The 25,000-nt window shown below is 32.1% G+C and overlaps 4 protein-coding genes across 4 annotated transcripts; 1 reads left to right on the top strand and 3 right to left on the bottom strand.

Annotated features, from left to right (window-relative positions):
• Positions 1-1,154: 1,154 nt before the first annotated feature.
• On the bottom strand, positions 1,155-2,000 carry HELRODRAFT_178859 (hypothetical protein; the record flags this gene model as incomplete). The annotated part of the gene is made up of 3 exons (XM_009027728.1): positions 1,155-1,390; positions 1,455-1,697; positions 1,853-2,000. 3 exons carry the CDS (start codon positions 1,998-2,000, stop codon positions 1,155-1,157), a joined length of 627 nt encoding a protein of 208 aa, XP_009025976.1.
• A 2,514-nt stretch (positions 2,001-4,514) lies between these two features.
• Positions 4,515-15,555, bottom strand: HELRODRAFT_185957 (hypothetical protein). Its single transcript, XM_009027727.1, has 6 exons — positions 15,511-15,555; positions 11,771-12,118; positions 7,586-7,786; positions 7,071-7,197; positions 5,677-5,850; positions 4,515-5,283 (listed from the first exon to the last, which is right to left on the bottom strand). The coding sequence occupies exons 2-6, from the start codon at positions 12,081-12,083 to the stop codon at positions 5,133-5,135; spliced, it is 966 nt and encodes a 321-aa protein (XP_009025975.1). The 5' UTR covers positions 12,084-12,118; positions 15,511-15,555; the 3' UTR covers positions 4,515-5,132.
• Positions 15,556-18,344: 2,789 nt separating this feature from the next.
• Positions 18,345-19,524, top strand: HELRODRAFT_178857 (hypothetical protein; the record flags this gene model as incomplete). The annotated part of the gene is made up of 3 exons (XM_009027726.1): positions 18,345-18,648; positions 18,848-19,108; positions 19,334-19,524. The coding sequence occupies 3 exons, from the start codon at positions 18,345-18,347 to the stop codon at positions 19,522-19,524; spliced, it is 756 nt and encodes a 251-aa protein (XP_009025974.1).
• A 1,908-nt stretch (positions 19,525-21,432) lies between these two features.
• On the bottom strand, positions 21,433-24,461 carry HELRODRAFT_193441 (hypothetical protein). Its single transcript, XM_009027725.1, has 7 exons — positions 24,219-24,461; positions 23,671-23,804; positions 23,205-23,414; positions 22,818-22,984; positions 22,293-22,482; positions 21,865-22,046; positions 21,433-21,834 (listed from the first exon to the last, which is right to left on the bottom strand). Exons 1-6 carry the CDS (start codon positions 24,325-24,327, stop codon positions 21,903-21,905), a joined length of 954 nt encoding a protein of 317 aa, XP_009025973.1. The 5' UTR covers positions 24,328-24,461; the 3' UTR covers positions 21,433-21,834; positions 21,865-21,902.
• Positions 24,462-25,000: the final 539 nt, after the last annotated feature.

Genomic DNA, 25,000 nt, shown 5'->3' with positions numbered 1-25,000 from the left:
TGACAGTAATCATAACGTCATTACATTATAATTATTTTATATATTAACCATGTTAAAATATTTTAGCAGAGAAAAAATTAGGAGATAGAAAAATGAATCAATGTATATAATCAGAGTGTCAGATAAGTATTTTTCCAACTCCGACTCTGGGTAAAAATTTTTGCCGAGCGAGCAAGGAAAAACGAATTATTTATTATTTTCGTTTGTTTTTGTATCAAAATGTGGAATAACCATAAAAGTCGACAATTTTCCTTCTAGAAAAAACTCTAGCCACCACCCAATAAAAAACTCCTGCCTACGTCATCCCGTTAAACATTCTTATTGGCTACAAACTGCCGCTCTGATTCGTCATACGCTTTTAATAACACATGGAAAATTCCAATAACCATGTTTCGATAAAATTTTTCACTACTTCAACCCGTCAAGAGCCTGCCACTCCCCAGTAGCAACTTGTTAAGTACTTAAGTCTAGATACTTTAATAGTATTTAAACACGAGACACAGAGTGCAAGTAGTTGGCAAAATCTCAGTCAGAAGAACCTAGACACTTTTAACTCTCTCTCATGATACCAGTGCCAAACAACCAACTGGAAAAGACCTCATTCCGTGGCAACATCAAGGTATGGTACGACAATTTGATGCTTATGAAGAGTCCTTTGCAGTTTTTTCTGAAAGAAAACAGCTCTGGATAAATTCTAAAGAATTATAAGACCAAACCAGTTTGTAGTAAAGTAGCACATTGGGTATTTCTAGCACTACATAGTAAATCTTAAAATTTTTCTCCAGTATTTTATAAAAACACTAAGCTGATATAATTAAATTAAGCAATTTTATTATTTTTAGTACATTGAAATTTTTGTGAAAACCCATTAACGTTTACAATTATTGTTCGTTAATTCGATTTTTCAAATCAACGAATTTTTAAGGATTTGATTATTACTAATGGAATGACGACTATGATATAGTTTTCTATGATATATTGCTAAAAAAATAGAAGTTTCATAAAAAACTAACTTTAGAATAAACAAACATTAAAACAGTATTTACAATTGATACTAAAAGATTATTTTCTGTTGGGAGTAAGCTAATAAATTTCTGAATGTAAATTACTAATTTTTTTTGTTCCAATTATCAGGGCATAAAAAATTTTCATTTTTAAGCATACGAAACTTCGTAGAAACTCCAGCTTTGACTGACGTTTAAATTGATTAGATTATACCCGAACAGATGATGGTTCAATTCGTAAGTTGAGCTCTCTGGTTGAAAATTGATTGAATGGCAGAGGCCAGGAAGGCACATGAAGAAACATTTCATCACACAACTGACGGCGGTGATCAAACGGGAAGTGTAACCAGTCAACTTGTAGTCCCTGTAACGCTTCCATATCTTAGCTGAAATACATTTTAAACATTATTTTATAATCTTAAATTCATTCAACATAGTTTTCAAACTAACAATTCAAGTTTTTCGCTCCGTACACTTCTAACTCGCAAACCGTTAAAAAGCCAACGCCATCTACTGGTTGCTGGATGATAACGTATCTGTATGAGAGGAGATTGGCGCTGCATTTGACTGAGTTCCTGCCAGCGTCAGTTATGTCATCCTTGTACTGACCACAGAGGTGATAACTTCCTCTGACGACACTTGATCCAGGTGAGGCATCCGTCAGACCGATCAGGAAATAATGCAAACGTTCATCTGAAAAAATGTTCCAAAATGTAAAAAGTTTGATCGCTTACGAGTTGATTCGATTGATTTCAGCACCATGTTCGTCAGTTGTTAAAAAAGTTAATTAGAAATATCAATTAAAATGGATTATGAATGAAAAAATAAAAAACTGAAAGACGACTTACTCTCAATATTTCTTGAAAACACATTAACAATATCTACATAATATTCACCAGCGAGGTCGACATAAGCCCAATTGGGACCAGCCGGACCATCAACTCCGTGGAAACAATGTCCCTTCAAAAAATCAGGATTTGCATCTCCATCAACCATTTTATTTGAATTTGGATTCGTAAAATGAACGTAAAATGAACTCGATTTCGTTGGTTTGCCAAGGGCCAAATTTTGGGAACTCACATTTTCAATTATCGACAAGAAGGTTACTAAAAAATGAAAAACATATTTGTTAGCGTTGAATGTTTTCCGTTTAACAAACGTTAAAATAGCCAGAGTGTCGGATTCGGATAAAAAATATCCAACTCCGATTCTGGCCCCTCAAAAAATCTGACTCCTTCTCTGGCTCCTCAAAACTTAGTCATAATATAAAGGCTAGTCAGAGAAAGATAAAAACGTTCATCTTCATCTATATTTTTTCTATAACGACAATGTTTACAGTTGGATTAAGTGTCTTTTTGGTACTAGTAAGCAGCTCTTTGGTCTTATTAAACAGCTTTTTGATCCGATTAAGCTACAAACTATTGCGTCTACTACTACTCTTCTACTACTATTTAAAAATGTTTCTAAACGTGCGAAAATGCTGTTGGTAGTTTAAAGATAGTAGGCAATAACAATTACGTAACAAAAATCTTACCCTGGCAAATTTGCACCAACAAGCTAAGGTATATTCTGGACTGCATCCTAAATTTCTCAACCAGAAATATCTTTATTTTTTACTAGACTTTAACTTATCCGACTGACAAAAACGGGATGTAAAAGCAATCTTTCAAACGTCGACTGATTAAATTAAATGATATATATATATATTTACAATATTCTATAAATTCTACCGAATGTTTCGATTTTTCTCACTAAAGTTTTTTGGTGAACGTTTATATATATATATATATATATATATATATATATATATATATATATATATATATATATATATATATATATATACGAACTACAAACATATTAACGCCAAACATTCGGTAGAATTTATAGAATATTGTAAAAATTATGGTCTATTACCAACATATATACATATGTATATATATATATAAGGTTTGTGTTTATGTATGTGTTATATATGTGATTATATATATATATATATATATATATATATATATATAATAAATGCTGGTAAAAGACCATAATTAATTCATTAATTTATGAAATGTACCGAACTTCTAGCGTTGGATATTTTTTTGTTACATTTTTCAATATTTCTAACCAAATTCTTGTCATTATTGAATCTAGGAATTTTCAGTCCCGTAATTTTCGGTCGGAGTTTTCGGTCCCAGATATCACTATATAGGAATACCTCATTAATAATTTTACTAAAATTAGAATTATATACAGCTTTCCAATTCATTCTCGAGTGTATTGCACTCTATTTCGATTTTACAATCATCTTCAACAATTGTTGCTGTTTATACAGAGAATTTGTATAATCCAGGCTTATGTTCCTGTGACTAACATTTATTGTTATTAGTGACTTTGTTAATGTTACTCTGTTCTTTACTAATTGATATGAGTTCTACGTTCTGACTATGGTTCGGTGTTATGGTTTATTGCTTGGTGTTGTGTCTTATTGTGCTAATTACATCGGCTAATTGTGCTTATTGCGCCATTGACAGATCATAGTTAATAAATTTCGTTAAATTGATTAACAAATTTTTCAAAATTTCTGTCCAATAATAATTATTTATTCATGACTGTCGGTAGCTGACGTATTTCAATTGACGCCTAAGCCAATCATTTAAACAAGCCGTCTGAATTTGAAACAATGAAGAACATTCCAGATCGATTTCACGTTTTGCCTCATAGTTCTCTTGAAATAACATTTAGTATGTGTGTGTGTTAGTGTGTGTGTATGTTTTTCTGTATGTATGTGTGTGTGTATGTGTGTGTATGAGTAAGTATGTATATTTTTGTGTGTGTAGTGTGTGTATGTGTAGGATTATATTATTCAGTCGTAAAAAAGGAACTGGCAAATGTGTAATTCTTTCTTAAGCTGACCCCAGACCAACGACCGCTCAGCCTATAGGTGCAGATCAAAATTGTTTCACTAGTTTTGGAAAATTACCAAGATTCAATCATCTCATACTAATACATACAAGCACATACATAAAATTTCATAAACTGACAAGTGGATGCATTTACAACGGAATAATAGTTAGTTGCACTATTTATAATTTTTTAAAATGGAATTTCGGTTTAAATTTAATTTTATCTTCAAACTCTTTGTAAAGGTGACCACGGCTGATGATGGCTCTATTCCAGGGATGGGCAGAGCCGCATGCTGCCCGCGAAGCTATTTTATGCGGCCCGCGAGACCTTGTTTGCCAAAAATAGGTCAGTCAAACATTATGACCAAAAATGAATCCACAGATCTTAAAAAATTTTCCCCAGGGTCAAAGAAATTTGCTGCGGCCTTTCAAAAGTAAAATAGTTCTCAATGCGGCCCTCACAGCAAAAAGTTTGCCAACACCTGCTCTATTCTATTGAATTTATTCTACCCTATCCTACTAAATCTTTACCGGGATCAATCTGGACAAATCGATTGATTTATTAATCTGTATTAGCTAGTTGCTGGTTGGTTTATATAACTACACGATGAAAAAAAAGTTAAAGCGTGCACAACTAGTTTATTGTTTCTACAAAAATTTCTTTCAAATAACGAAAAAAACTGAACTACAAACTCCAACAGTTTAAAATGTCATCATTCTATTGAAGAAGTTAGCCGCGCAAATAGTATCTTCTGGCCGGAAAACATTTAAAATTTAAATTTGCCGCCAAAACAAATTGCATATCAAACTGTTTCACAAACATGATAGTTTCGTTGCATTATATAATGATGAGTTGATACATATATACGTATACTCATACATACATGTATATATTGGTCATATAGTATATACATATAATATATTAAGTATACATGTGTATATGTTTGATTGACTCAAAACCAGCACATGAGCTATCAACAACACAACGTCAGAGTTAATTGGAGAAAATAATGTTTCAGAAACAAGAGAAAACAAATGAAAAAAAGTCAATTCGTCAGCAAACTCGCTATATAACAAATTAATCGTTATTATTACAATTCAATTTTCAATTCGATATTTGTATAAAACATTTCAAAATTGTATATACTACATAAGAGTTATACATTTTATTGCATATAAAACTTTTTAAAATTTAAGTTTCCTTTTCGGACATTTTTCGTCTTCCGGATTTTTAAACGAACAGGAAGTTGTTATCGAAAGATTCCTCATCTTTTTTGGCGCATGAGCAATTCGTATCTTCGGACACCAGCTTCCACATGCCCTTACAATCGGCATCTATTTGCCAGCGCGTCTCCACGTCCTTGAGGCCACCACCGTAGCATCTGTCGAAATTTCATTTTGACTTTTTTAATTTTCCAAAAATAATACTATATGATAAGATTGCCAAAAAATTATATACGAAATAATTAGTTATATACGATTGTTGTAAAATCGATCTAGATCTCTGAGAAAAAACTAAACTTCTTCAAAAAAAATTAAGAATATTTTCATTTGGCCCTTCAAATAAAAAAAAAACCATTGACCCCTTAAAATAAAAACCCAGTGACCATTTAAAATAAAAACCCAATGACCCTTTAAAATAAAAACCCAATGACCCTTTAAAATAAAAACCCAGTGACCTTTTAAAATGAAAACCCAGTGACTCCTTAAAATAAAAACCCAGTGACCCCCTTAAAAAAGACCCAGCGACCCCTTATAAAGGCCCATCCACCCACCTTGATCCGAGGTCAGCTTTCATGGCAGTTTCTTGGCATTCGACACACGTTTTGGCCCCTAAGACAAATTTCTCTTTGAAGAACTCCCTATCAACGGCATCAAACCCCCTCTTTCCTAGATCAGTGACGCCACAGCCGACGGATATGGAAGTGACTTCAAAGACTGCACAGTAGCTATGGTGGTTGGTGGTAAGTATTTTGCCGATAAAATATATGAAATTGAAATCATTAATAATAATTTTGATGAAGATATTAATCTGGGGCACTAAAATATGTGATTGATGTTGTTAACTACTAAGGTGACGACGACGATGATGATAATAAATTTTCGTAGTAACGTGTTGGCTTGATAATGATATGATCAAGATGATGATGGGTAATGATAATGATGATGGCGGGTAATGATAATGATGACGGCCGGTGATGATAATGATGACGGCCGGTGATGATAATGATGATGATGGCGATGGCATTGATGTTGTAACTTTAAACTTTTGAACGAACGATGTATGTATGCATGAGCTAACTAGCATCATATCACGCGTGACTCAACTGTGTTATTCATTATCATTTAAACTCTCTTTCATCCAAAGGTTCTTTATTTATTTCTCTTTAACCTTCTCTGTTTTCCTCTCTCTCTCCCTTCCTCTCTCTCTCTCCATTCCTCTCTCTCTCTCTCTCTCTCTTATCTCTCTTTCCTTCATTCTCGAAATCTTTTTCTCTCTATCTCATATTTATAAACCTATCTTTCGCTTTTCATTTCATATTTCGACTGTACATAAATTTTTAACTCTCGTTCTTCTTATTTCCAGATTTTTCCAAATGCATTTTTTCATATTTTCATCTTTATTAATTTTCATTTATATTCATTTAAATCCACTTTTAAAATATATTTTCGCGCCCTTTCTCAATCTTCATCATGTTCTCTACTCTTGGTTACTCAACTCTTTCAAGTTTATTACTCATTCATTCATTCATTCATTCATCTTTTTGATATCTTCTTTTCATCCATCTGGTTGTTGCAAGCGTTTTTGAAATTTGTAAATGTGTGTGTGTGTGCATGTTTGTTTGTGTGTGCGTGCGTATGTGTGTGTGTGGTGTGTGTGTTCGATGAAAACAATTCATACAATTTTCAATTTTAATTCGTATTTTTTGCAGTTCATTTCATTGACTAAATTTTTTTTTGAAAACCACGCTTGAAAAAATATTAAGGATTCACTTTTACAACAGGGCAGTAAAAAAGGTATTTTAATGCTCCTATATCTATATTAAAGTGTTAACAGTATATGAACAAACGGAGAACATATGAGAGAACATATGAGAGAACAAACGAGAGAACAAACGAACGAACGAACAAACGAACGAACGAACGAACACCTAAAAATTGAACCTACGTTTGAATGTTGGTGCTATTGGGGTTGTTATGTCTATGGAGGTTTTCTATGATTCCGTGTCTTTGGTCGTACTTTGGTTCAAATCTAGCCTTTCCGAATTTGGCAGGAACGATCATGGCGGATTTGGCTGGGGGTTAGCATTGATTGAATCGTTGTGTGTGTGTGTTTGTTTGAGTGTTGTGTGTGTGTGTTGTGTGTGTGTGTTGTGTGTGTGTGTGTGTTGTTAGTTTCTTTGAGAATAGTTGTAATTAGGAAAGAAGAACTTATATGAGCAGTCGGGCGAGATATTATTATAATATTTGATGAATATTAAAGCACAGTTGAAAAATCTGAAAATTTTAGACGAATGATTGATTGAAAAAATTCCTCGCTGGGTTAAAAATTTGGAGAAACTCTTAAAAAATAGTTAAATATACAACTTTTAAATTATTTAATACTAGCAAATAGCATTTTGTTAAATTTAAATAGTAAAATTTAAAAAAAATGTTAAAAAAAATCCAAAAAACCTCACGAACCTGCATTTTCAATGAGGGAGGCCCTGCTCTTCTTGCAGCCGTCATCGTCACTGCAACCCGCCCATTCGATGGTCTTGCCGCAGGGCTTGCCTCCATTTCGGGGCATGGTCAGAATCGGCCTTGACCTACTCTTCCTACCCATGCCACAACCTGGGTCGCACTCACTCCACTGTGACCAATCACCGAGCTCGCAGTCCATTGCTGTATGTGTGGTGTGTGTGGCTTGTGTGTGTGGTGTGTGTGGCGTCGTGTGTGTGGCGTGGCGGCTTCTGACGTGTTTTGAATTTGCAAGTGTAAGTTAGTTTTAGTTTTTATTTTTTCATTATTGCTTTTACCGATCTAGAATTTTATCATATAAATAATTATTTATATTCACTAGTCGAAACCAATTTTTAATAAACACCCCCCCCCCCCTCAAAAAATCTCACCCAATGGGGTCTTTACTTTATTAAACACTGCCCCCTCAGCCTTTTTTTCCTACCTCAATTCAGACTTTTTTCAAGAACCTCTCCCCACTAATAAGCATCCTTAGAGGCCAATTGTTTACTTTATTCCATTAGACAATCGTCATCAAGAGCTCTCCCACCATCATCATCATCATCATCATCATCATCACGTCATCATCGTCGTCATTATTATTATTATTATTATTATTATTATTATTATTATTATATATTATTATTATTATTATTATTATTATTATTATTATTATTATTATTGTACTTTAAACAACCATGTCATCATCATCGTCATAATCACCATAATAATGATAATAATAATAATAATAACAACAACAACAATAATAATAATAATAGTAATAATAATAATAACAATCATCATAATCATCATCGTCGTCGTCGTTTTCCCACGATCTGGTTATGAAAAATTTTGCAGGGACTCCCTTAATCATCTTAATTAGGAAATGCTTGCCACATAAAACACGCATTTAACACAAACACAAGATCGTCATCATCATCATCGTCATCATTACCACCATCATCATCATCGTCGTCGTCTTTACCACCATGTGTGTATGTGTGAGAGGAGGAGAGAAGGAGAGAGAGAAAGAGAGACAGAAAGAGAGAAAGAGTAGCATATATACTTTAGTATAATATAGTGAAACTAGTTTTTAGCTTCTTGTTTTCAAAGGATCTTTGAAACCTTATGTAACATAGATTAGCATTGCATAGCAGGCCATAAACAACTGGAAAAAACAACATACAAATACAAACAACCTACAAATACAAACAACATACAAAAAACACAACATAAACTATATACAAACGACATACAAAAACTAACAACATACACTAAATACAAACGACATACAAAAACTAATAACATACAATAAATACACAACTTGAACACCAAAAATACACCAGAGCATCTCAGAGCATCCAGAAACATTGAAATTAATCTTCTGCTATCGATAGTAAATAATAGCTCCCTAATTGGTAGTTGGTCCAGTAAAACTTGTTCTGACCGCGGTATCTCTTATCAAAAAACGTGCGGGCCATGGCGTAATGGTAAAGATGTCTGGCAGTGGCACTGCCAGAGCAGTGTGACCAGGTTCGATTGCAATCAGGCGCACGATTATCGCTTGCACTGTCTGTGATGTTGTTGGTGTTGTTTTATTTTTACTACTACTACTACTACTACTATTACAACAACTACTACTACAGCTACAGCTGCTGCTACTACTACTACTACAACTACTACTACAACAACAACTACTACTATTTCAACAACAACTACTACTACTACAGCTGCTGCTAGTACTACAACAACAACAACAACAACTACTACTACTACCTACTACTACTACTACTGCTACTACTACTACTGCTACAACAACAACTACTACTACAGCTACTGCTGTTGCTGCTGCTACTTCTACTACTACTACAACTACTACTACTACAGCTACTGCTGCTACTACTACTACTACTACTACTACTACTACTACTAACAACAATAATAATAATAATAAACAAAGAAAACATAACAGAACGACGAGAATAAACATAGACACATTAGTACGGAAAGCGACGAAAAACCAAAAACAGCAGAGGACGATCATTTATTTGTAAGCATTGTATTTCGGACATATGGAATTGATTAAATCGTTTATATACATACAAACATACATACATACAAACAACCAACAAACAATCAGATATACATATAAAAATATACATGTATACATACATACATATATACATATATACATACATACATACATACATACATATATACATACATATATACATACATACATACATACATACATACAAACATACATATATACATGCATACATACAAATACACATACAAACATACATACAAACATACATACATACAAATACACATACAAACATACATACAAACATACATACAAAACATATATACACAATAATTGGTGTATTGTTGTAGGATATTATCTCGTGCGAAAGTGTTAACCTAACATAATGCTGTTGAAAGATGGAATGAAAATGGATGAATGAATGAATGAATGAACGAATGAATGAATGAACGAATGACTGAAAGAGTGAATAAATGAATAAAAATACAGGAGAGGAATGAATGAACAGAATCAGTTTTTGGAAAAAGGTTCGTAATCTAGATTCCATATTTACAAAAAAATGTAGTTTGATTTTTTTTTCTGTCGTTCCATCGTTCATCAATTCATTCATTCAATCATTCATTCGTTCATTCATTCATTCATTCGTTCATTCATTCATTTATTCATTCGTTCATTCATTCATTCATGCCATCAATCTATATTTTCCTCGTCAAACGAATTTAGTTCCGCAGTAGGGAATTGGGTTAATAGATCATTATCATCATCGCCATCATCGTCGCCAACATCATCATCATAACCATCATCGTTATCATCATCACCATCGTCATCATCATCGTCACCATCTGAGCAAAAATATCAATAAAAAAAGAGTTCGGTTAAGTAAAGTTTGAAAAAACAAAAAGACAAAAACATGGAGAGCCAAAAATAAGTTTTTTCTCAACTAATGGCTTTAAGTAGTTTTTTAAAATAAATATTTATCTATGGAATGAATGTGAAAATGATGACGACAATGATGATGATGATGATAGTGATGATGAACGAACAAACAAACGAACGAACGGACGAAGAAATAAACAAACAAACAGCAGATAATAAAAGAAAGATAATAAATGGATGGACTAGCTGTTAAAAATAATAAACCATCATGTTAGCTGGCGAGATGAACTTCGCGATAACAACATACACAAAAATTATAACTATAATAAGTTAATAATATAATAAATTAATAATAATAATAACAGCAATAATAGTAATTCTTCTTATAATAATAAATAATAATAATAAACAATAATAATAATAACAGTAAGAGTTAAATCAACAAATCGAAAAAATGTTTTTCCATTGCAAAGTGTTCACACGTTCATAAATATTGGAAGTTGTCAGATTTATTATTATTATTATTGTTATTATTATCATTTGTGTTATTATTACTAACATTATTATTATGACTATTTTTTGTTATTAGTATTAAAACAACGCTTAATTAGGCGCGCGAAAAAACAAACAAACATTGCAGAGTGTGAAGTTTTTTGGGATTATCTCCTGTAAAAATCCGTGTAAGACTTTTTAAAATTGAAGTCGAAGACTTCAATTTTTTAAAGTCCATAAAATTTTAAGTCCATTTTAAGTCTATCTTAAAAATTGAAGTCGAAGACTCCAATTTTTGAAAGTTTAAACCGGAGAAGTCGGACAAAATTTGAAAAATCTCGATGAAAACAAGAATGAGAAATAAATATTAAAAAATAAAAACAACGCAATGGAGAAATACCAAAGATATAACACACAAAAACCCTCAGGCGTAAAGATTAACAAAGAAATAAGACAGAAAAAGAACCATAGACAAAAAAAAACAAAAAAATAACACAGAAGAACAGTCCATAGACAAGGAAAAAAAAATAACACAGAGGAACAGCCCGTAGACAAGACAATAAACAAAGAAATAACACAAGAAAAGAACCATAGAGAAGAAAATAGACGAAGTAAAAACACAAGAAAAGAACCATAGAGAAGAAAATAGACGAAGTAAAAACACAAGAAAAGAACCATAGAGAAGAAAATACACAAAGAAATAACGCAGAGAGAAAAAAAAATCCACAACTCACGATAGCAGACGTCATCGTAATCTTCACAGCAGTCTTCATTCTCCTTGCAGTTGACGTCACAATAACAAGTTTCCCCACTGGAGGGTGTGACCTTGCAAGAAATGTCCTTGGCCTCACAACATTTACCCAATTCTCTGCAGTTATTGGCTGGCTCCCTGATGACGTAACGTGACCTGTTGAAGTGTTGCTCCCTGATGAATGCCCTGTCTTCGTCATCCACTATCTCCCCCTTGCCGTGCCTGTCAAAGTTGAAGGCCATCGTGGTGAGGGCGAAGATGGCCAGGAAGAGGAAGATGCTCGTCGATGACGTCATTTTGTCGTGTTATTATTATTTAGGGTTTTTTTCTGTTTTTGGGAAAAATAATTTTTATGTTATTATGAAAGATTTTTCATTTTAATTGTTTTGATCGGCGAATGAAAGTTCATACAAAAAAAATGATTGTAGATTATGTGGGTATGTATGTATGTTTGTATTGTATGTATGTCTGTTTGGTATGTTTGTATGGATGTTTGCATGTTTGTATATTCTTTCATCTTTTTAAATATGGTCTACATATGCTACAAGCATGGAAGTGGTAACGAAAGATGAAATAGTTATGTACAGCCGAAAAACAAAGATATAAAAATGTTTGAAACAAAGACATCAAAGGCGAGTTACATGGAAAAGAATTTTCTCGTCATCATCAACATCATCTTCATCATCGTCATCATCATCAACATTATCGTCTTCATCTTAATCGTCTTCACCGTCATCATCATCGTCGTCGTCTTCTTTATCATCATCATCATCATTACTAGCATCGTTATCATCACCATACTCATTGCCATGTATACAACAACAGCAGCAACAACAACAACAATAATAATAATAACAATAACAACAACAATAATAATAATAATAACAATAATAACAATGTTTTTTAGAATGGGGCTTTCAGATAGCAAAGAGCCATGAGAGGAAATGTACTAATTGAAAACATGCGCCGACGTAAGTTAAGCTAGATTAGGAACTCGTTAAGATAAATAAATAAATAAATAGAGAGAGAGAGAGAGAGAGAGAGAGAAAAGGAGAGAAAGAGAGAGAGAGAGAGAGAATGAGAGAGACAAAAGACGCGTACTCGCACAAATATAAATTCGCACACGCACAAACAAACAAGCAAACTTACAAAAGACATACAGTGAAATAGAAAAAGAAAGAAAGAGAGAGAAAGAGAGAGGGAGGAAGAATGGAAAAACATGTGGAAGAAGAGAAAGTGAGAGAAAAAGACACACGCACACACAAACACACATACACAGGCACACATACACACACAAGCACACAAACTAGCACAAAAAACGAACGAATTTGATTAAGATGAGCATCTGACGTTGTTATAAGTTGCCTGGAAAAAATTTGTTTATCTCTAATCACTTATCCTTCTTCCATTTTTTCACACTCACACACTTCTCTCTTTCTCTATCTCTTCTTTCTCTCTCTCTCTCTTTCTTTTCAATCTTATTGTTGATAACGATGACGATGATGATGGTGACGATGGCAGCGATGATGATGCTAATGCTTATGATGATAACGATGATGAAATCAAGGCAGCTTGAAATGATGATGATGATAATGATGACGATGATGATGACGATGATGATGACGACGACGATGATGAGTGATACTTAAAAAGGTACCAGGTAATCCGTGCTCTCTGCTTTCTTGTTTTGTACATAGAAGAAAAATTCGTTGAAAACATGAGAGAGAGAGAGAGAAAGAAAGAAAGGGAGAGAGGGAGAGAGAGAGAGATAAATCAAGTGCTACTAAAGTAGTAACAACCACATTATTCATCTGCACATCTATCCATCCGTCTATCAATCAATCAATCATTTATTCATTCATTCATTAGTTTATTTATTTCTTAATTCATGTTTTTATCCGGCCATATTACCAATCCATCATTCGTTCGTTCGTTCATTCATTTATTTTTTCGTTTTTTCATTCATTCATTCATTTATTTATCCATACATTCATCCATTCATCCCAAACTGGCTTGCCGAAAAAGAAACAAGTATACAAAAACATTAAAAAATTACATGGCGCAGATATTATTACGAGATAAAAATTAATTTTATTAACATGTTTACTAAAAAACTTTCATTTTCTCAATCTTTTCTTTTTTCCTCTCTCTTTCTCTCTCTCTTTCTTTTTTTTCTATCTCTCTCTCTATCTATCTTTCTATTTTTTCACTGGGGATGACGATGATGATAATTGTAATAATATTCTCTCTCCTCCTTTTTTTCTCATTCTCTCTCTCTATTCTTTTCTCTCTCTCTCTTTTTCTTTCTCTCTCTCTTTTGTCGATTTGTACATTTAATTATTTTCTACCCTCCTTTCTTTCTTATCTATCTCTCTTAATTTTTTTACCGTCTTGTCTTTCATTCACAAATTCCATACACATCTTTGAAAGTATCGTCGTTTTCTTTATTTCATCATCTCTCTCTCTCTCTCTCTCTCTTTCTCTCTCTTTCTCGTTCCCTCACTCTCTCTTATTTTTTTGTATTGCTCCACTTTGCAATTTATACCAATTAACTTTTACAAACTCTTTGTAATCGTTCTTTAGGCTTTTTCATTAACAAAATTTTCAATCTTTCCTCTCTCTCTCTCTCTCCTCTCTCTCTCCTCTCTCTTTCTTTCTCTTTCTATATAAATATATATATGTACAGTAAACATATATATATGCTGAACTATATATATATATATATATATATATATATATATATATATGTTGGTAATAGACCATAATTTTTACATAATTCTATAAATTCTACCGAATTTCAATTGAAAAAACGAACTACAAACATATTAACGCCAAACATTCGGTAGAATTTATAGAATATTGTAAAATTTATATATATATAGTTTTTCTCTCAACCATCAGACCACCTCAGTTCCCCGTATAAAATATCCAAAACTTTTTTTTAAATAGGGAATTTGTTTGTTTAAAGCGTAGAAACCTTACTACTTCTATTATTTGGACAGATTGTTTTGCGTTAATATACATACAGACAAATAAACATACAAACAAAAACAAACGAATAGACACGCGCATATATAGTCAACCAGACATAAAAGCAGACAGACAGGTAGACAGACAGACAGACAAACAGACAAACAGACAGGCAAAAATTACGGGGATTGTAATTATTATAATCGCGATAAAATATGGAACACAACGCATCCAAATATGCAAAGAAGGTACATACGTACATACATACACGTTGTATACATACTTACAAACATACATACATACATGCATGCATACAAACAAACATACATACATACATACATACACAAACAAACATACAAACAAAACATAAACATCTATAACTTCAACAACATCAGCAGCAGAAATGATCTCAGCTAGTCTATTCAGCACACACTTTATCCTATATATCAACCTATCTTGTCTAGTATCTTTCTAAATTGCATATATCTAACTTTTGGTATATCTATTTTTTAGCATATCTATCTATCTATCTGGTATATCTATCTTTTCACAAAAATTTATGGCGTACAAAAATTATATAAATAGAATAATAATTACAACATAACATAACATAACATAACATACAATCAAAAATATATCTAAAAATATGTTATGGTCACAGACACACGCAAACAAGTACACACACAAAAACACACACACAAACACACACAAACAAACACACACACACATCCTACTAAAAAAACATTCACTCACTTTGAAAGTTTCTTCCTTCCAAAACAACTGAGCCTACATGCATACAAACGAAGAATGACTGGATGATGCACTCCTCTAGGCTTTATAACCTGGAGTTGGAAACACACAAAACATACAATATACATACATATACATACATACATACATAAATATATATACACACATATACTTATATGTATATATATACAAGTATAAGCCTGCATTAGCTAGCTCGGTTTTGCTAGCATCCTAAGATGTTTTGCATGTATAATATATATATAATATATATATGTATGTATGTATAATATATATATGTATGTATAATTCTACCGAATTGTTGGTATTAATCAATTTAAAGTTTGCATTTTCCAATTCTCCATACTAAAGTTTTTTGGAAATTGTTAAGTTTGTTGAAAATAGAATTATCCAAGTTTATCGTGAGAATTTAATGAAACTGTTATCTATAAATACATACAATACATGCATAAAATATAATACAATACAATACAATACATACAATAAAATACAATACATACAATACAATACAATACATACAATACATACAATACAATACAATACAATACATACAATACAATACAATACAATACATACAATACAATACAATACAATACATACAATACATACAATACAATACAATACAATACATACAATACAATACAATACAATACATACAACACAATACAATACAATACAATACATACAATACAATACAATACATACAATACATACAATACATACAATACAATACAATACAATACAATACATACAATACAATACATACAATACAATACAATACATACAATACATACAATATAATACAATACAATACATACAATACAATACAATACAATACATACAATACAATACAATACAATACAATACATACAATACAATACATACAATACAATACAATACAATACATACAACACAATACAATACAATACATACAATACATCATTCATGGTGCATGCATTGAAAAGACAAATTATAGCTATTTCATAAAATTTATAAATTAGAATAGAAGATTTGAAAGGTTTATTGGAAATGGTTTTATCGTTCTATTAATGTATTTATTCTATTGGAGTATGTTGTGGTTTTGTATTGTATTGTATTTTATTGTATTATATGTATGAATTGTATTGTACATATTGTATTGTTTTTTTTGTATGTATGTATGTATTGTATTGTGGCTCATTTTTTCGGTCATAATGTCTGGTTGACGATCTTTTTTTTGGTGAACAAAGTAGTTTAGTAGCCGTAGTTTGTTCACCCCTGCATTACAATAAAAAAAAAAGAAAGGAGTGGAAGCCTAAACTTGCAATGTTTGTTAAAATAACGTATATATTATTCTAGATTGTAGTAATTACATAACATAGTATATAAATATGTCAAAGTTTAAGATATCTACAGTCGAGATAGCTGAATATGTAAATACAGTTGCTAATTTAGGGGGTGGGATTAACCAGTTTTTTAATTAGAGTCAGAAAAAGGACTGTTTTATGTGTAAAATCGACCAAAAATGGATTTGCCAAAAAAGATCGTCAGCCACAATACCACAAATCTTGGATGACCCGTGAAAATCTTGGTTCACCCCTGTAAAAATTTTGCCTCCTCCCGTTAAAATTTAAACATTTTCAAATTTTTGGCCCGCCCATCAGAGTTGTCTAGATTCGCTACTGGATAGATAGGACATTATTTGTATAAACTAAGCAATTTGAGGCTAAGCTTCTTCGCCATTCTTTTTATTTCTCCATTTTCTCAAACATAGCGGCAACAACAACAACAAACATAGCAACAACAACATACATAACAACAGCAAAAAAACATTACAACAACAACATCTAGCACGGTAACAATGTAATCCCATCAAATCATTCATCCATTCATACTTACTACCCAAACAGCCTGTCATTTATTAGCTTAGCTTCTTTATCTACTTGCACACAACACACACACCACCACGCACACTTACACATGCAAACATACAAACATACATACACACACACACACATACATGCATACATACATACATGTTCCTAATATTTCACAATTCATAACTCAATTCATTAGCTACCATTTGGCCTGACAATGCTACCAAACAAGGCTGATTTCTATATAAATTAATATATATTTATATATGTTTGTTTGTGTGTGTGTTAATATCAGTATTTGTTGTCTATACTAAACCATACTACACTAACCAACTTCTGGTCAGAAACATTAAATATTTTGTCTTAATCTAGAAACATTATATTTTGACAAGAAAATTTTAATGTAAAATTTTAATGCGATCTTTAATGTTAGTTAGTGTTATATAAATACATACATACATACGTATGTACATACATACCTGCACACATACAGACATACAAACACACATACAAACACACATGCATAGGTGTATGTGTGTAAAATGAAAAAAGTCATTCAAATTAATTGGCATAGTTATTATTAATAGCGATTTTTGTTGTCTTTTCAGATTTTCGAATGAAAACTTTTTAAAGACTTAACTATTTTTTTTACAATTAATAAAACAATTTTTAATTAATAGTAAAGAAAAATAATAATTAATATTAAAATAATAAAAGTTAAGATACAAATTTTGGAAAAATAAGGATACAACAACGACAAAATTAAGACACAACCACATGTGATCGAACCTCTCATCTAGTAACCAAAATAGACAAAACAACGCCTAGGCCACCAACAAAGCAGCATCATCACCAGCAACAACAACAGCTGCTACTACTACTACTTCTACTGCTATAACTACTACTACTACTACTGCCCCTACAGCTACTACTGCAGCTGCAGCAAAAACTTCATCAGCCAAAATGGCATCTCCGATATTTCTCTCTTATGACAATTTCGACCAAGCTTCCGAGCAAAATTCCTTCCGCGGGGCCTCTGCGACGATTTCCCGAGACTGTTTTGCCGCGAAACCTTCCAACGTTCCATCGGCGTACACCTCTGCCATGGTTCAGCCTGGCCATCAAGGACCGAGAATGTATGTACCGAGTATGACTGGTAATTTCAATGGTGGAATGCATAGGTTTGGCGGAAATCTGGTTAGTGATGGGAGAGTGAATGGTGATCTGCATTCAGCGGTCTGGTCTCCACCACAATCGATGAATTCAGGTTAATAGGGTTGTGGTTGTTTTGTGGTGATGTTGAAGATGACGATGATGCTGATGGGTGATGTGACGACGAGATGATATGGTGATGATAGAGTTGAAACGGTATATCCTTTATGATGATGCGACAATGAATACGAAACAACAACAACAACAAACATCAAAAATAACAAAAAATATCAACAAATCTAAACACAAAACAGCATCGGCAACTGCATCCGTAAGGCTATCAACCCTTCGACACTACCCAATCCTGCACCATCACGAAAACAACCACCACCCCATCTACCTTCCACCACAAATCGGTCAATCCGGTGTTGAATCCGTAAGAACTGAGAGGATGGAGAAGTTGGGATCGTGCCAGGATGTCATCACGAAGGAGAAAATCCGTAGAAGAGTTTATCTGGCGCTGGCAGCTTTCTGCCTGAATCCCTTGTTTGGCCCTGTGGCGCTCTTGCTCGCCTGTTAGAAAAATTTTAATTTGAAATTCTTTTTCATCTAATTTTTTTTTCAAATATTCAGTTATTTATTTTTTATTTGATTGCGTGTTAGATAAATTTATAAATAACATTGACCGATCAAGAAGCATTAATTATCAATTTATCAAGCAATTAATTTATTTAATCATAAATAGAGAAAATTCACTAAAGAATTCACCACAAAACCTCACCAAAACTTCGCCACAAAAGGGACAGCTCAGAACAGATTCGACAACAGCCGCTACGACGAGCAGAATATCTCAAAGCTTCTGAAGGCCTCGTTGGGTATGTCAATAGCCGGGTTCATCACCACCATCCTAACCCTTTTCCTCACTCTTTTGGGGTTCATGATTAGTTTCGGTCTCAATCCTACTAACTTTCGTTTCGGCAGCAATACCTAGATCGGTTGGTTGGCTGGTTGGTTTGCTGGATGGTTCGACCAATCAGAATACAAATGTTGGAATTTTTCAACCAATCAAAATTAGTTGCGTTTCTGGGTGAAATTTTCTGATTGATCAGAAAAATAAGTTGCTTGACTGATTGAAATTTTTCGACCAACCAGGGATTAGATATATAATTGGGTAACCAATTAAAATTAGTTGATTGGGATTGGCGGGATTGATTATATGGTTGAATTTGATTGGTTGGATATTCGTTAAGATCATCAGACCGGGTCTGTTTAGCTAATTGTCATTTGAAAGATCAATTAGGATTTAATAATCGTCCATATTTAATTAGTTGTTTGGTTAATCCAAAAGCTGATCAAATGTTAATGACTTGATGTCTACTCAATTAATGTGATATTCAATGTTATATGTTGCTAATTAATTTTTTAATTAATTAATTAATTAATTTAATCATCAATTAATTAATTCCTCAATCAATTTGGATCCAAAAAATTTAATCGGCGGTCCTTAGGACAGCTTTCAATTTTGTTTAGAATATTACAATATTTACGACTATTAATTAATTATATAATTAATTAATTAGTTATATAATTAAATAATTAATTAATTATATAAGTAATTGTTTTATATTAACATTTTAATATTATTTTTTGGACAAAAGTTAGAATTAACTAAGTACAAATAGGCATCTATTATTTAATCTTAACAAGTAAAATAAATTATTTTAGGACAAATACAGATTAGTTTAATGTTTTCTACATTGTCCTTTCTTATCATTGGGTGCGCACTTTTAATAGTAACAAAAAAAAAGGTATTTCCATACATTGTTAATTAGTGACGATTAGTGTTGATTTATAAATTGTGTCAGGAATGAATGAATGAATGACTTGATGAAAGAGTGAATGAATGAATGAATGAATGAACAAATGGATAGATAATTAAACGAATGAATGAAAGAAAGAACAAATGAATGAATGTAGGAATGAAAAAATGAATGGTTGAAATACATAAATGGATAACTTAATCGCTAGATCTACCGAATGATGTTATTAGCAATATTAATTAATTAAACAATCCATAACTACAAACTCAATTAATCAATTGAATAACCAATAGATTGATTGATTAATTAATTAATTAAAAATATTAACCAGTAAATAAAAAACTACAAAGAACTCATTAAGTTAGAATTATTTCAAGAGGAGATTGAAATAACCAAACATTCTGTGTGTGTGCTTAAGTATGTATGTGTCTGTGTAATTATGTGTGTGTGTGTGTGTGTGTGTGTGTGTGTGTGTGTGTGTGTGTGTGTGTGTGTGTGTGTAAAATGCTTACGTAACAACAATTCAAAAATATGCAGGTTACAAAAAAAAAATTAATAACTATATTTGAAGGTAGAAAAAGTATTAAGAAAGAAAACTAAAAAATGCAACAACATAAAATGAATTAGGTAGTGATATAATGAGTGAATGAATGAATGAATGAATGAATGGATGGATGAACATCGAGTGGATGAACAAATTGGTGATTGAATGATTAAATAAATGAATAAACCAACAATAAAAATGCAAACAAGATATGAATGTATGAATGAATGAATGAACGAACGGATGAATATGGATAAATGAATGAATGAATGATAAATGAATGAATGAATAAATAAATGAATGAAAAAACAAATTTTCTTTCTGAACAAGCCACAAAGAGTAACAGTGCGCATGATTTGTAGAAAAACAACAAATTAATATTAATAAGCAAAGCTAATTATAATCTAATTATTATTCATGGTGAATAATCGCTCAGCCAATCAGAACTCTCTTGTTTTTAATTTATTCATAAGGATTCATCCGACTAATAAACACGGACCTATAATTATTCATTGTATATATACACATAGAGAAAGAGAGAGAGAGAAAGAAATAGCGAATTAATATAAAAAAAAGAAACATTTTAAAATAACAGCCAGTTCATCCTAGCAATATAAGAACACCAAACAATAAAAACATTAATTAATATTCATGAAAATAATCGACCAGTCGGATTTACTTAAATAATTATAAATATATTAAAACAACCAATTGTATTTGACTGTTTGATTTTAATACAAAAACAACAAAAATATCTCACCAATCAGAATAAACTAATTATCAGGCATAATCTGACTTGACCAATCATCTCCGTAGAAAATCATTTTACATCAACCAATCAAAATAAATTAATATTCCAAACCCAACCAAACATACTGAACTAATCAATAATCACACTCTACAAAATCCGACCAATCAGCATTTAAACATTTTAAATCTTACCAACTAAGATTGAAACATTTTAAATCCGACCAACTAGGATTGAAACATTTTAAATCCGACCAATCAGCATTGAGACATTTGCTTCTTCTGTCTAGTCAGGAAATTCCTGTAGACTTTCTCCCAGTTTTGGAGGCCACAAGAGCAAAGGAAGATGAAGATGTTCCGGATGTATCCCATGTGGAAAGGATTGACGTCTATGTCGACAGTCTGATGATGGCCATGATGGTGGTGATGCCAATGGTGATGATGGTGATTGTGATGATGGTGACGACGATGATGACAACCGATTATAAAAAAAATATAATACCGCTATTTATTTTTATACAAGAACGATTATATTCATAAAAGAAGAAAGACAGATACACATCAAAGCCAACCAGCCAGCCAGCCAACCAGCCAACCAACCGCCGAACAAACCATCCCAAATCCCAAAAATTCCCCAACTTCCCTAACTTTAAGGTAGGATATGCGATGGTGGGCCAGACATTCCCAGGTTGTGATGTTCCGGCAGGCCAGGTAGAGGTGCATGAAGACGAGAATGACCACGGATATCCCTCCAGTACACAGGATGAACCCACACAAAATCCATAGGGCATTGTGGATGAAGGTATCCGTAAAAGTAGCTTGAATGTCGAAGGAGCGACTGTTTATGTGGAGCAGAATGACCGAGTGAATGAATGGATGGATGATTAGATGGATGCATGAGCAGATGGATGAATTAGTAGATGAATGGATGAATGAATGGGTAGACGATTGAGTAAATGAATGAAAGAGTTTAGCAGTAAAAGTGCATTTCATGGCAAGGATTGACTGTTTTTTGTGACGGTGAATTAGTGGGTGAATGAATAAATAAAAGAATGAGTGAATGAATGAGTAGATGAATGAATGAATGAATAAATGAATGAATACATGGAAGATTGAACGTGAAAATGAATGAGTGAACTACAAACAACTTCATCAGCAATAACGGCATCTAACACTAAAATATACGCTGTCCAGACGAGAGAAGCAAAAGTGGTCAACAAAAACAAGAGGAAGAACCTATGATTCCTCTCCCCCACACACGTCGCCAGCCAGGGGCAGTGGTGGTCGAACCTGTATACGCACCTCTGACACTCCTCACAATGTTTGGCCCTCAATGGTTGCTGGGTTTGTTTGTTTTTGATTGATGACGTCAAAAAAAAAACAAGATGTTGATGACGTCAAGAAAGAACATAGATGAAAAAATAAACAACCTAAATGACGTCGACAAACAGCATAGATAAAAAGCATTAACAACACGCCAGATACAAAAACAGCATAGATAAAAAAAAAACAGTATTAATGACGTCAACAAACAGCATAGATACAAGAAAGAAAAGAAACCTTAATTCCACAGAATCCACAACACCTCAACTTAACTCTAATCTTTCCAGTCATACTACTCCTATCTGTGTAATTCTTATCATCATCACATTCATCATTACTATTATTATTATTACTATTGCTATTATTATTATTGTTATTATTATTATTCAATTCATCTTCGTCATAGTTATCAGCATTTTCCTCATCCGATGATGACAGTGCAGATGGCTAAGAAAAATATTTAACATAATAATAAATAACCACCTTTTATTTAGTAGAGGTATATCACATGATCATCAGCAATACATCACCACCATCATCATCATCACTACATCACCATCATCATCATCATTATATCACTATCATCATCATCATTTCATCGCCACCATCATCAGCACGCCATCATCATCATCGTTATCACTAGATCACCATCATCATCACGTCATCATTATCTTCATCATCATCCACCTAAACCAAAACTTACATTGACAGGAATGAAACCTGGATCAACAAAACAAGCCACATAGTAGAATGCCAGGCTTAAGAGAATGAGGCCTATGTATGATAGGGGGTATAGGAAGGTGGTAATGTACTCCAAGCGTACGTTTTCTAGAAGTTCTGTCAGTTTGTTAGTAGGTGGGAGTCTAACTAACTAACAGAATTAAGAAGTGAGATTAGTGAAGGAAGTTTAAGACCAATCAGCGAATGAAATAATTTCCAATTTATTTATTCATGTTTGTTAAATAAAATGAGTTTACTTATTTAATCCTGAATGGAATAATTGGTGAATGGAGTTACATTTAGTTGTTAGTGAATAAAATTAGTGAATTGGTGTAGAAATTCAGGGATTTTTTTTGTATGATAAAAAAAAATTAAAAAGTAACTTGATAAGATTTCTAATAGTTTTTTTTTGTCTTATCTTACCTCTTAGAACATTTAAGATTTATCAAATTGATACACTATTGAATGCCTGCACATTTAATTAATCAAATTATTAGATTAATTTTTTTCAAAAAATAAAATAAAACAGACGAGATTTATGAACGAAGGAAGGCAGAACGGCCAAGACGACAAGAACAGTGTGAAATATTCTGACAAAATATTTTGAAAAATTTAAATTTTCCGGAAACTTAAAAACCATTATTTGCCAAAAAATTCAGCTGAAATTAACTAATAATTTACTAAAATAATGTTAAACTAATAAAATAATTTCCTTATAAAATAAATTTAAAGATTTATTTTTAATCAGAAAAAAAAATTGTGATCGATTTACATTTAAAAGCTTAAAAGTCAATTCGATTAAAACAAAAATTTAGAATACTTATAGAATATACATAGTATGTATGTATGGGTATATATGAGTATTAATTTTATGTATATTTTGGTGTGGCCTATCTATAAATGTATGTGTATTCTTTAATTCGCTTAATTACTGATTTCTTATTTAATCTCAGTTTTTCTATACTATAGAGTCTATAGTCTATCTGTTATTCCGTTATATCAGGATATTTTAGATTGTAATTGTCTTATTTTTTTTTCAAATTTAGAGAATAATTGAAAGACCATCTCTTACATCACAATCTCATTACATTATATACATGAAAACATCAAGTAACATTAACATATGAACACAGTATCGTTGGTGATTCTAACATCAGGTAATCTTTCGTTTTTCTCTACTATAGCTCAATTTCTAAGTAAAAAACCATAATTCGATGAAATTTGGATGTAATATACATGGATATATATAATATCCATATATCAATAGTAATATTTTTAATTTTTAAGTTAAAGAACGACGAAAAAGACAATTT

The sequence above is a fragment of the Helobdella robusta genome (genome assembly GCF_000326865.2).
Source record: "Helobdella robusta unplaced genomic scaffold HELROscaffold_50, whole genome shotgun sequence".
Classification (NCBI taxonomy): domain Eukaryota; kingdom Metazoa; phylum Annelida; class Clitellata; order Rhynchobdellida; family Glossiphoniidae; genus Helobdella; species Helobdella robusta.
Note: the sequence above shows the minus strand (reverse complement) of the source record. Positions and strands in the feature narration are given on the sequence as shown.